This window comes from Centropristis striata, chromosome 4 (assembly GCF_030273125.1).
Source record: "Centropristis striata isolate RG_2023a ecotype Rhode Island chromosome 4, C.striata_1.0, whole genome shotgun sequence".
NCBI classification, from domain to species: Eukaryota; Metazoa; Chordata; class Actinopteri; order Perciformes; family Serranidae; genus Centropristis; species Centropristis striata.
In genome coordinates this window covers 15079183-15093491 of record NC_081520.1, presented here as the reverse complement: position 1 = coordinate 15093491, position 14309 = coordinate 15079183, and the positions used below count along the sequence as shown (strand labels likewise).

The following is a 14309-nucleotide window of genomic DNA, read 5'->3' as shown; positions in this document are numbered from 1 at the left end:
GAGACAGGCTTTTCTTCAGTCTTTTCTTTCCTCTCTTGCTCTCACTCTTTGTGAATCACAGTTCACCCGGGAAGGGCTTTGCCAGTGCAACTCAAACTGCCAGCCTCCCCATTTCATGTATAGATCATACAATTCAATTTGGGAATTTAAAAAAAGAATAAAATACACCTTTAACAAACGTAGCTTAATTTAGCCTGACCCCGTCCTTATGAATATCACTTGCTTACATGTATCAGTAAAAAATAATGATAAAAAGAATACAAAAAGCAGTAAAAATGGTAGAAAAACATTAAGAAGTAAATCTTAATGAAATAATCAATAATACCATCTAGCACTGCATGGCCGCACTATTCATATAAAGATCAAACAGGTATTCACCCTTCAGTGGTTCCAGCCCACAATGAAATACTGGACTTAAGTTGAACTAGAAACTGATCATTCAGTTGTCCTAAATACAATATGGCTCTCACTTGAATAATATTGTGAATAATTAAATTTCTCCAAGGCAAAACAATTACAGTCAAAACTGAAATGAGAATATAAGGCAAATTAAACAAATAAGAGTTTAGAAAATTAAGAAAACATTCTTTCCTAAACTAGTTTTAAGTGACTGATCACTGGCAAATCTTCATTGTGGCAGGTTGCCTTTGCAAGAAAAGCACAATGTTACATTACTGGAGTGCACCTTTTGTCTCTGACAAGTGCATCAAACAGTCAACAAGATGTGCTGCAAATATGTCATTCTATTAATAATTTACATACAGGAAACAATTACTCTTCAGAGACATAGCTGTAGTGTGTGGCATATCAAAGACGTACATCAGTGAATGGTTGAATTCCGGAAAACATAAATATGCTATTCTCCTTCTACTTAGCTTGTATTTATGGTCTCTAGAGAGAGAGAGAGGGAGAGAGAGAGTAAGAAAGAGAGAGAGAGAGAGAGAGAGAGAGAGAGAGGATATCTGAACTACTTGGAAAGTACACACTCTGCTTTATTTTTACTTCCTCCAACTCAATAATTTCCTTGGTCAGTGCACATTTACAATGAAATGTATTAGAATATTACCTGAAGTGAACTGACCACTGAAGTCAAACCTACAAAGATACAAGAGGCTTCTTCTTCTCCACCGTCTCGCTCTCTTCATTCTGTACATTTAGATGTTACTGACTTTGTACCTGCATTGAAATAATTGGCCTGCCATCCAGCCTGACAGCTGGTTTGGGCTCATACTTAATTGAAACCGAGGCAACAGTCATGTACAGTTATCATTAGGGCTTCTGACACAGGCCTTTCCGTATTTGTAAGGCTGTATTCCCCCCCACTCCCCCCTCCTCTTACCAGACATGCACTGCTAAGCTGAAATGATTGCCCGCAGTGAAAATAATCTCTTCACTGCTTCTGCAAGACTCAGCACAAATGATAGATTGAAGTGAAAAGGGAGAGTCTGCCTGCATGCCAAAATTGGAGTGCATCTTGGCATTCCTGAGACCAGTAAGCTTACTCTTACAGTATATTAATATGGTTATCGACCAGTTAGCCTCTGCTACTCTTTTAAATGGCAGCCATTGGGTAAATTACCTGCGAGATGCAGAATGTTTGTTGCAGAGAGGGTGGGTGGGGCAGCTTTGATAAAACACTTAATTTATAAAGGATGGACTGATGAGTAAGGATGATATTTTCATACACATTATTAATTGTCCATAGACTGCTATAACAGTCTGCATGAAGAGCTTTGGCAGGGCGCTTCACCTGCATGGCCTGATATCCTGCATATTAGCAGTGCATTGCAGTAAAAATCATCACAGAGAACAGGCATAGGATAGGTTATGGCTTTTTGTCCAAATATTTCAGTCTTTAACAAGCCCAACCAGTATTCATAGTAATGATAGAAACATGATACTAGAGATGCTTGACTTGGAGTTTTGTTTTTTAGTTTTTTTGTCATTGTTTTGCACAGGTCAGTGTCAGGACTTGACCCCCTTGGCAGGTTCAGTAGACTGCCGCACATCGGTCCACTCCTGCATGGTGCTTTGCAGTGCCTGGGTCTTCTCCTTGTCCACTTGCACATAGTCCACCTTCTCATCAGAGGTCACAGAGGATGTCGAGGGCTGTGGGATGATAAATAAGGCAGGAGTGAGATTCTGGCCTGAGGGCAGACCGCACTGTGGTAGAAATAAGAACAAATAGCAGTCACAAATTATATGTAAAAAATGTTTACTTTTCTGTGTGGGCTGGGTGACCCAGGCTGGAAGTCCAGCGCTAGGTAGTCCACGTTGCCACACTTCCGAGGGGCCGGGCTGCTGGTACCACTCACAGCTGGGGAGGTAGACGCTGGGTTCTGCTAATGGGGACAAGAGGGAGGTTTTACTCACACAGGGTGCAGTGAGTAAGCGTAGCAGGCAAACAAGTGGATCATTAAAACAAAGAACACAATGTGCTCTCCTGATCTCCCCTCCAGCTATTGGGACTTACCATAGCCACATAATTCTCCTCACTGTCTGCAGAGTCGGTGCTGGTGATGCTTTGTGTAGAGATGGGTCGACAATGCTGTGAGGACATGGAGTTCATAGCAGCCCTGAAGCAAAGCAGATAGGACTGTGAGTGCTTCTACCTTCTGACCTCAGGCAGAAACAAAATACAGCACCAATCTGTGCCATTAAACTGTGTGTGTGTGTGAGTGTGAGAGTGTGTGAGAGAGAAAGAGGGTGGCCTTGGGTAACCTAGCTTGAATGACTGATATGAGACTCACATGGGCCGTGTCCAGGACATGGTGACTGGGCTCTTATACGGCAGCTCATCAATGATCCCATTGTTCTTCAAATCAAGAGGTGTTGGCTTCGCTGTGGAAAACAAGAGCACACACTGTCAACAAAAACATTGTCTTTGTAAAAAAACAATTAACAATGCACATCTTAGAGCTGATGTGAAGCCAAAGTGGTAATTTAAAAAGGAGACAATGCAGATTTGCTTGAACTTTGCTGACAAAAACTCACGTTTCCTGTTAGGTTTGAGGTTGCGGTTGATAGGTGGCGGTGTGACATCACTGAGGCGGCTGGGCCGGTGACATAGGGAGGCACTGCTCCCCTTACGGGCTGGTAATGTTGCAGAGAATCCTGGGAAATCAAAGTGATGTGGCCCAGGGCTCATAGGGATGTAGATATTCTTAGGGCTGTCAGCCTGGGCAGCGCTGAGTGGCGAGGAGCCAGGATTCATGGGCACATAGTTGTCATCTGAGTTGCCGCTGTCTGAGCGAGTCAGAGGCGCTTTGGTTCTCTGGTGTCAAAGAGACAGAGGGCACATGACTCTCTTAAACTCTCTGGGCTCAGTATTGTAGAGTGAATGTAGTAGAAATGCATTTTCATTCTCAGCCGTTTATAATTTTGCACTAACAGCATCTGTCTGGAGGGAGTGCAGTGCAGTTGAAGGGGGAGAGTAACTCACCAGATAGGAGCTGAACCCATCATTGACAGACTCCACAGACTGGCCTGAGTTGTTGAAATGGATGGGACGGTGATGGCTGTTAGTTTCAAAAGAGGAGCCTGTGGAGAGAGGCGAAGACAGAAATCAATATTTACCACTGCCATAAACTCTAAAAGGAAAAAGTGCTCCTCAAGTGAAATAGCACAATGCTAAAATCAGCTGATTTAGACAAAAAATAGCCTGACATTTCAAGGAGAAAATGTATTTTTCTAATGAAACAAACAGAACACAAGTGGCATTTCATTAAATGCTTCACTGAGTTATAATTAGTCTTTGCAGCACAGGTGTGGGAACAGCCTGTAGACTCACTAACAAGGGTCGCAGGTCAATTCTTGTCTCTGGATATACAAGGCCTGAGCATGGGCTTTGTGAGGTACAGAACACAGCATAATAAGAGGCCATGCATTGTGTCTGGGAGTGTTTTTTTTCCATTGCTTATCAGCCTGGAACGAGGCATTCTGGAGCAGGCTGTATGGCTTGAATTTCATTACCGTCTCAACAGAACAGTGTCTGCTAGACTGGCCCGTTTGTTTCTGCTCAGCTGCTAGTGTTAAATCAGTAAAATGAGAGATAGAGGAAGAGGGAAAGAGTGAGAGAAAGAGGGGGAGGAAGAGGAAGCGCAAAGTCACTGCAATACCACAAGAGAACGACTGATCAAGTCAGACTTGCATTTGAAAACAGGAAACAGGTTAAATGTGTGATTTCAAAAGATCTGTATGAGTCAACTGAGACTGCGTTTGAAGAAACAAGCAGCGTTCAGGAGGAAAGTATTAGGAAAGAGTTAGAGTGCTGGTTGCATTCAGTGTACCTCTGTGCAGCCTGATGTTCTCGACAGCAGGAAGAGTATTCCTGCGTGGAATAACCGACACTGCAGGCGTCACCTCTCCGTTCTGGCTTCCTACTGATTGGGGACTCCCCCACTGGCCCTCTGACCCCTGGCTGGGTTTAGGGGGCCTGGGAGGAGGAGCACAGGACGATTCAGAGCTGGAGGGTGTCAAGGCATTGTGATTCTTATCAAACGTCCGGGGGATCTGGTAGAAGGAACCAGGTGGCGTAGGAAGGTCGTAATTGTCAGTCGGGCGTTCGTTGCTGTGCATGGTGGCGAGGGCATTACAGGGCGTTTTGAAGGTGTAAACCTCCTCGTTCTCCAGCTCAGGCTCACCTAGACTGCTGTGAGCCGGAGCCTCAGAGCTGTAACCCCGGGGAAGCACGTAACAGGCCTCCTGGGGGGAGTCATCATGCCCCGGTAACTGGTGTTTTCCTGGCTTGGGCAGGCTGTAGAAGCCGTGCAACTGAGCACCCATTCCATTCAAACAGTGGGAAAAGCCATGGGAGAGTTTCTGCACCGCAGAGTCACTCCCCACAAACAGATTGCTTCGTGTGGCCTGGGAGAAACTGGCACTCCTGCAACATGGACAAAGACATACATTTATTACACAGATGCACACATTCAGTCTTTATTGTCCCAGCTTTCCACAGGGGCTTAAATGCACCCTCAAAAACAGACATCTGGCTCATACTCCAATGCCATCCTATCTCAAACAATGACAAATGGTTGACAACTATCTCTTTTAGCATTTAATGCAATTCCAATGTGATTACCCACACAGCCACTAGATGGCAATGTAGCACTTCAGGTTGCATCACAGTTTCAAAAACAACACACCTTGCCATCAGTTCCTGACTATAGTACAGTTAAAGCATACACATACAATTTTAGTATTCTTAAGATTTCCTTGAAAAGCCGATTTGCTGACATGTTTTCTGCATGTTAACAGGGAGAGGGCTTCCATGTTAAGAGGATGTGTGCTATGACTTTCCCATAGTTTCTCGGCCTCGGTTAAACACCCTAGGGACATGCCTCATTTATTCTAGCTCCTTTGTAGGGCTTGACCTTGAGTGCCAACTAGAGCAACCCTACAGTATAGACATTTCAAGGCAGTTAGCTGAGCAATGGTCCGACTAAGTTGGCCAGTGCAAAGATAAGATATCCTCAATGAGTCGTTTCTTTGTGTCTATACTTTGCATATGTGTTAGCTGCACTGCAGGTTTCTAATGGATACATTCAATCTTGATTACAAATGTAACAATTTTGAATGAATAATGCATCAAAGTAATACAATTAATATTGACATAACATCTTGCTCTCTCTGACTCCATTTCTTTTTCACGTCAGATGGCTGTGTTTCATCCATTCTTCTTCTGTCTCCACAGGATTTCAATCATCAATCAATAATCTTGTTCATCACTCTGCCTTCTGTCATTGTGGCTGCATGGGTACTTTTTACATAGATTAATTTATACCATTGGTCATCAGACCAGTGGAGTTTCATTCTGAATCATATCCCGCCACCAGATGCCTGTTATAATTAGCAGACCCACAGAGCACACGCTAGTGAGGGAGTGACAGAAATATCTGCATAAAGCTGATGAGATGGATTGTGAGGTTTGATTTCCTGGGTTTCTCAGAGGTCCAGCACAGCAGATTTATGTGCAAATCGTGTGGCTGAGGGGGCAGTTCTAGCCTGTGCGAGTCTAAACCTATAGGAGTGATGAATTGCAGCCTCAACCTCATTGATCATCTACTGTGCCGGCTATCTGCTGAATGGCATCATTATTAAAGCTGCCTTTTGATTCTTGGAAGCGGGCATGATGGCAGAAGGAGGTGAGGTGAATGTTAATGCAAAACACAGGAGTGCATTTACCATAAACACTTGGTCCTTTTGTTCTCCCACTCAGCTCAGCATATAGCCCAGATAGGCATGCAATCCTTATGCATACAATTACTCAACAGGTTGACTTAAGCAAATATTGATATTTTATTGATTGATTGACTTATTGGATTGGCTTACATGTCTACTTTATGGTAATATTGATTGATTTATCATATATATATATATATATATATATATATATATATATATATATATATGCATTCATGCAATGAAATAACATTGTTTCTCTGCTATTTCATACTGTGAATTAACCAAAAACAGGCATGATTTTATCTTCAAAAATGTATTAATATTGCAAAAAAAGAAATACCCTGTTTAAGAATATGTGAGCAATAACCTCCTATCCCCACCGATCCCTGTAGTATTTTATGATTCTGAATCATTTAAAAGAAAAAATAAAGTAAATAACAAATTGTTTATTTTTAGTTTTTTTTCCAAGCTTCATGATTTACTCATCGGATGTACTAAAAAAAGCATTTTTTGAAAATGATCTATTATTAATTTCAGTGTGTTTTTAGTGTAGAATATTACTACATTATTATCATGCTTTATTATTATTATCATTATTACTAAATACATTAATCAATCAGAGCACTACAATACATTATAATGTGTTCACACTGCTTTAACACACACATGTGCATACTCCCACATATGCACAAAGCAGTTGGATAATTTTCCACCGTAACAGTAGTTCTAGCCCTGAGGGGCTTCAAAACTGAGGAAGCGTCGTAAACCTGTATGTTGACCTGCATTAACGGATAACAGGAAACTGACACAGGACGCCTGAGGGTCGTGACCTTTACCGTGCACTCTCTGTCTTCCTGCTCATGCACTGGTGGAGGAGGAGGTAGTCCTGGGGTGCACTGTTTGACAGGGAGCCATGGTGTGTGTGGCGCACAGGCACATCAAAGGTGAAGAGGACTGGCTGGCTGGAGTGGATGGGGGCAGAGGACTTGCGATCTCCGGTCAGAGGAGCCATCGAGCCGGTGACATCTGCTCCGACAGAACGGGGCATATGGTGTAACCTGCCATCTGCAGACAGGAGAAACTAGAGTTATTGATTGTTTAACCCACAACTTGTTTTTCCCCAAAAACCCATCTTCGGCTTGTCTTGAGAATTCAAAAGCAGTTTTTTGCAGAGTGGACACGCTGTGCAATATTATGCCACAGAATAGGGTTGTCACGATACTAAAATGTTCAACTCGATACCGATACTCAGGAAAATATTCGATACTCGATACCATTTTCGATACCATTTTCGATACCACAAGGATAAAAACAAAGACCCCAAAATTTAACAGAAATATTTTTATTAACAAGAAGAATGCAACATGTAAAAATTAACAGAACCACTGGTTAAATATTTATAATAAAAGTTGTGCAAAAAGAAACTGCAGCTCTGATAACAAGCTTCAGGTCTGAGGTAGTGCAAAAAAATACAAAATATAAATATAAATAAATACAATAAACAATAACAATTAGAACAATATTTTGAGGTTGAATGCTGTGCACAATATTAGGCAAGCTTGATAAAAAAATAATAACTAGTGTTCATTCCTTGGCTAGGTATCCATACTTTTGAAAATGAGTATTCTATCCAGATACAACGTTTTAGTATCGATACTTTTGACAACCCTACCACAGAAAATAAAAAGCAGCCAAATAATCATGCCTTAAATATTTTCTTTTTGTTGTCACAATTCTTGAAGCCAAAGGGCTGTGTGTAATTCATTTGAGGGTTTAAGCCTTTACATGACCTTGCCTTGCATGCAGTCTTGTATTCAGTAGCTTTCAGTCTGCACTCTGATCAATAGAGAAGAGGGATCTGTCTCAAGGGAGGAGAGAAAACACTATCCTTCTGCCTTTTTTTTGGGGCTGCAGGGTGCGAGTGATTCAACAGCACATGATCCAAGTTATCCGTTTTGACCAGGGTCGATGTGTTGTTTTTGATTTTATTGAGTTGCATTGTTTTGCACTGCGGGACTGTGCGAACAACATGGGCATACAGTCTTATTGTTTATGTGTGGCATCCTTGATATCTGCATTGAAAGGCTACAAAGAAAAAGACAAATCTGAGGAGGGGATGCTGCAAATAGACTAGGCAGGAGGCCAAAATGAGGAGGCGCACACTGAGCTGTAGGAGTAGAGAGTGGGCGGCCCACTGATCCATCGACCCATGGTGCTGTGTGCAACACTAGCTGATGGGAGAGAGGAAAAAATCATCTTTACTGATATTAATCTCTCTCTGAGCATATTTATACAAAAAGAACGAGATGAAACTATTTAGAACTAGGAAGGCAAGTGTTGTTATTACTATTTTTTGAATAATAAAATCACTGTTTAATCTAGTATATATCAAAATTGTGAAAACACAATTTTCACAATACAAAGATGATGTTTTAAAACTGTATGTTGTTGTTTTTTCTCCAAAAAACAATCTAGAATCCAAAGATGTTCAATTTACAAGATATATTCAGAGAAAAACAGTAAATCCTCTCATGTTTGAAGCTGGAATCAGTGTATGTTCAGCATTTTTGCTGAATAAATGACTTAAATGCTTGACAATCAACTAATCTACCCATCAGCTTTACTTTAAATCATATCTGAAAAGAAACTTCCCGCTTTTCACTTCTTTCTAACAGATGCACTTACACATGACATTTTTCTTATCCGTCATCCTTCTCCTTTATCAGACCTTTACAGAGCATGTTATGGGTCAAACTGCCCTTTAAAAAGAGGCCAAAGTCCCGTGAGTCATAATGTGAGCCGACCATACAGAAGGACCACAGCCACTGTGAAAAACAGAAATGTGGTGTGTGAGCATGTGTGTGTGCATGTGGGGTGGCTGGAGGTGGGCGGGGGTATTGTGAAGCCCAGTTAGCTGAATGAGGTCACATCCATGCCTGAGGGGGAACAGGCCTCTGCTGTGGGGTCTCCAGCCCAGTGGACATCAGTGAGATGCCCAGGCCCTCAGCCACACAGGCAGGGACTCCCCCCAATGATCCTCAATTACACCATTGTTCTGAGCGATTCCACTCTCCCTAGGCTGGTTAGGCATCATCTCCTTTCTCCACAAAAAGCTTTGTAAAAGCTTTCATCCAGTGCGGTGAGTACTAGGGCCCACTAACATGGGTAGATATATTGATTTGTTGTAGAAAGACAGTTCCTCCCCCTCTGCCAGAGTGGAGAGCTGCATGGAAAAACACATGCATGCTTAATGACTGAAAGGACACAAACAGAACTTCAAAAGTAAAATGTAATCCTGTTCATTTTCATGTGAGTGAGTGTGTGTGCTAAAGCATGTTTCTGTGCGTTTGCCCTAAATAATTTTTGATTAACTGCTGCACATGACTGTCAGAATCAGAAGGAGAAGAAAGACGAGTGGTCCAGCCTGCTGATGGAATAGCCTACATGGCTCATCACTGACACTAATGGCTCTGATGATGTATGTTACCACTGGGAAGCAATTCCATCAAGTCAGTCCACAACACAGAAATAGAGAAAAGAGCAGAAAATATAAACAGTGAAACTTTCCCCTAGGTGCTTCTGGTAATATTCCCTCCTCTGGCTAATGTACTGTGACACTCAATATAAGGTGGTAAAATGTTTATTAACCAAAGTGAGAAGTAATTTATTACACTGCATCTTACAAAGAAAAGTAATAAAACTGGGAGGAACCGGCACAAGTAAAATAAAGGCTAATTATAGTTTTTGGAGTTACGAGCCTGATGTCATTACCAGACATGGTTTCTCTACAACTAAGCTGAAACCTCGACTTCAAACAAGGCAGTTAAAGGAGACAAAGACTTCTTCCCATGACATTCCTCAGCTCGAAACAAACATCAGACTATCAACAGCAATGCATTAAAAGACCCTTTTGGTTGGTGAACGACATATGGCTATTCTGGGTCAAAGAGCTCCTAAGTTCATGAGCAATTTTCCAATTATGCTCTATAATACATCACCTACTGTCTCATCTGCTCTGTGGCTATAATCTAATAGAAGCCGGCTGCTGGTCTCAGGGGGCCAAAATTAGACTCCTGCTGGATCACTAAGGACAAGAGCGTCTTTGTAGGGTGCTCATTTCCTCTCAGTCCATCCAGATTTAGAAGAGGACATGTAATAATCTAATCTGAAATGAGATGTAAAAATAGAAAATACCACTGACCCATTGAATTTAAAGGGTGTCTGATAGGAAGGAAGGATCTGAATGTTCCTCAATTTTCTTCAGGATTAGAATCATCACTTAAATATTCCATAAAAGATAATCATCTAAAGTACACGTTGTCCACCTGCTTTCAATTCGAGTACAAGAAAAATGCAATTTCCTTAATGGTATCATATGAGATTGCACTTAAAAATATCACTTCAGGGTTGAGACAGCTACAAGGAGTGTTGCAAATTAACCTCTGATATGGCTCTGCAGGGTGGTCTGCTGGTGGGGGGACGTCATCTTGTGACACAAAGGTCAGGCAATAGGTTTGATCCCCCAGGGGTCCTGTCAAAGCGCCCTTGAAAAAGGCTTCTACCTGCTCGATCAGTTTAAGTCAGCATGGAAAAGTGCTGATTTCATGTTTATAGATACATTATTTGTTGTCCAGTGGCTCTTAAAAGCAACACTGTGTCTCAGGAGGACTGATAGTGGGGTACATTTGCATGTGCGGTTAGCAGGAGGAGGGGGATTAGAAGCTTACCACGGTACTGACATAACTGTGATAAGGGGGATGCTAGCTGCAGCAGAGATGGGTTAGGAAGACACTGTGTGACGCTCAACAGGAAAAGGGAAAATGGCGTCCTTGCTCTGCTAGTTTGTCTGACGTGAACAAAGTGACATGGCTGTTTCATCCTCCCTCCTCCAGACGCACAGGAGCATTCCCTGATCACATTACTCCCCTGTGCCTGCCCGCTCCACAGCATCATGTGAGCACCGCCCCCCGACTACACTGCAACATCAATTTGCCTCAAAACACCGGACTGATCAATCACCTAAAAGGCTCAAGCTTGTCGGGCCCAATGAATTACAGAGTTGGGATTAAGTCTAGAAAAGCAGCTCATTTTCAACGCTGTGACCTCATTTCTCTGAGGCGATGGGCGGATAAATACTGTAGCTGTGCAACAGTAGGGTGGACACAGATGAAAAGTTGAGACAATTGGTGGTGAGAGTTGGTTTTCATTGTCTCATTGGAAAAAATGCCAATTTTACCTGGAAAGGGCTGTGTTACTGAATGCAGCAAACTGAGGCAGAACTGAAAAGGGTAATTTGCTGTGACAATACACTGCATTACAGAATGGGAACATGCTTGGTGTGGAAACACAGAAATCATGATGAATGGAGAATGTGATACTTGTGCATGCTCTCAACTACAATATGCACTGTAGTAATTCAGTCAGGACGCTTTATGCAATCATGCCAATAAACTTAAGTGCATTTTTAAGGGTGAATACATTAGATTCTGGGCTGAATCAATTCCCTCTGATTGTGTTTATATGTAGCCTGGTCAACAGTGCTTCACTTCACTTTTTACTTCAGTAAGAATTAAATAAATATAAATATAAATAATACAAATAAAAGACATGTATTAAAGTGTTATTGTGAACTTAATGGCTTATCATTTTGGCAGATTGAAGTAAAAACCTAATGAGACTGTACATTTCAGTGAATTAAATAAGCAGCAGTGGCCACTTAATGTCCTTCACTTTCTCCTCCATCAAATACTGTACATCCATGCTTTGAATGTGTAAACATCTGCTCACATAAACGTATTTTGCATTCAAACAGTTGCATTAAATATCTGCAAACTTCTGTGCACAGGAGGCAGCTCTGCAATTACTCCTTTATCTGCACTAACACTACCAGCCTACCAATTACAGTGAATGTATAATAGTGTGACAGAGGAGGGAGGCCTATCTGCTATCTCTGACAGGAAGAAGATTATACTCCAAATTGCTGATTACAAGATGAAGACAGGTATAAACATCATCCTACATCAGCTGAATTGCATATAAACAGTAAGCCAAAGAAAATATCCCATTCCATAACAGACCATTTGCAGCTTCCATGTGGCAGTAGGCTGGGCAGCAGCCACCAATTAGAGTGATTGGCTTTGCCACAGACCGGTACTAAACCTGTCATTTGAACAATTGAGCTGATGCCAACCCAGAGATGGAAATTGACTACACATACAACCAGAATCTGTTCACATACATCCACAGATTATTTACCAAACAGATAGTGGACACCAGATATTCTAGACTGAACAAGGATTGGGGTAAATGTAAAGAAATGGTGCTTTATGTTCAGTAAGTGGCACAAAATCCTCTACAGCAGGGGTCTCAAACTCACGGCCCGTGGGCCAATTGCGGCCCTCGTGACGATATTTTGTGGCCCCCACCTTGATATGAAAGTTTTATGTGAGTTTCATATGAATGGCACTTTATTGCGCTAGCTGGAGCTTTGTTTCACCTGTTTCTATGACGACGTTAACAAAAAGAAAGGCCGTTACCGGAAGAAGTGGAAATGTTATGTAATGTAATTTTGTGTACTTTTTTGGGTAATTTTGTGTCTTTTTAAAAATAATTTTGTGTCTTTTTTAAGTAATTTTGTCTTTTTTAAGTAATTTTGTCTTTTTTTAGTAATTGTGTGTCTTTATTTGGTAATTTTGTGTCTTTTTTCTAATAATTTTGTGTCTTTCTTTTGTAAGTTTGTGTATTTTTGGGTCATTTTGTGTCTTTTTTAAGTAATTTATTTTTTTCTGTCATTTTGTGTCTTTTTTTGTTGTTGTAATTTTGTGTCTTTTTTTGGTCATTTTGATAGTGGCTCCAGCGGCCCCGAGGTAGTTTGAGTTTGAGACCCATGCTGTAAACCAAAGGCTGAAGTGCATTTTATGTGATTTGATTCAGCAACACACTCATAACTGTTACATGAACTTCAAAGAATTAGCCCAGTATCTTTCTCTCTACATTACACAACTGCTTGGATGCTTTTGGTTTGTCGCATTGAGTCAAATTCCTTTCACGTCAAGGGGAGGTTTATGTGTTGCCAACACCAGTCACAGTTTAACTGACATTTCTCAGATACAGCTGCTGCTAAAGAGAAAAACAAACAACAACCACAACTTTGCTATCTTTTATGTAAGTTCCTCTTTAATCATTGTCTCACAGAGTTTACAACTCTCAGCCTTTCTTATGTAAGAATGACCAAATGGGGAAGTTTGGTGTAGATTACAATATTTCCTCAATAGTAACATTTATATAATCTTGGAAACTGGCGACATCAATGAGACGGCGAGGTCAAGATGACGCTGATTAACACATTTTTAAGTCATACTGAGATTTACATCTGCAGTCAACAAATCATCAATCTGGCTTTACACAGGGGCTTTACTGTAAAACCCTTTTGAATAAATCTAATCTCTTTTCAATGCCTATTTGACAAAAACTGCTGAGGCTGCTGTTGGAAATGCTGATTTAGTAGTTATTCTTTCTTTCCATTTCTCACCATCTTAAGGGCAACAGTTTAACTGAAAAACAATACGGACTTTTTGTTTTTTTTCCTAAAGGATAGCCAGGGGAATGACAAAATGAAGAGGAGGAAAACAAAACAGAGTGGGAGCCGTCACGCAAAAGAGGGAACAAAAAAGGCAAAAAAAAAAAAAAAGAAGAGGACTGCTGACAAGTAAAAACCCCATCCCTTAGTTGAGATTATCCTCGTCTCAGAGTTCAAACAGCTGGGAGAGAGCAGAACAAAGCCCATGATTGACGAGATGATGTTCCATTCATTAGATTGTGCTCGGGGGTTGGTCTCTCTTGGTGCAGACACACGCCACACACCCAGCCATCAGCATCTGATAACAACAGCGCCAACGCCATTAACAGATTGTGAGAGTTGGAAAAACATGGAATTCTGCTCATGTGTCCGACGTTCTATAATAACTGTCCAATTTCTCTTGAAAACTCTTTCTTTTGGTTGTCAGCATTTGTCCAAAACCAAACAAGTGACAGGAACAAAATATAGTCGCATCACTCCATTCAGCTGTTGTGTTCCAAGTAGGGCTGGGCGATATATCGATATACAAGATATATCGATATAG

General features: G+C 41.3%; 1 protein-coding gene across 1 annotated transcript in view; it reads right to left on the bottom strand.

The window, feature by feature from the left end:
- Positions 1-253: 253 nt before the first annotated feature.
- The window catches only part of gab2 (GRB2-associated binding protein 2), a 40909-nt gene continuing 26853 nt past the window's right edge, over positions 254-14309 (bottom strand). Inside the window, exons 3-10 of the mRNA XM_059331880.1 lie at positions 7023-7251; positions 4290-4885; positions 3443-3540; positions 2995-3274; positions 2751-2841; positions 2474-2576; positions 2220-2342; positions 254-2109 (exon numbers count right to left, since the gene is read on the bottom strand). Coding sequence (XP_059187863.1) covers positions 1966-2109; positions 2220-2342; positions 2474-2576; positions 2751-2841; positions 2995-3274; positions 3443-3540; positions 4290-4885; positions 7023-7251 — 1664 coding nt within the window. The 3' untranslated portion in view covers positions 254-1965. The remainder of the gene's footprint in view (positions 2110-2219; positions 2343-2473; positions 2577-2750; positions 2842-2994; positions 3275-3442; positions 3541-4289; positions 4886-7022; positions 7252-14309) is intronic.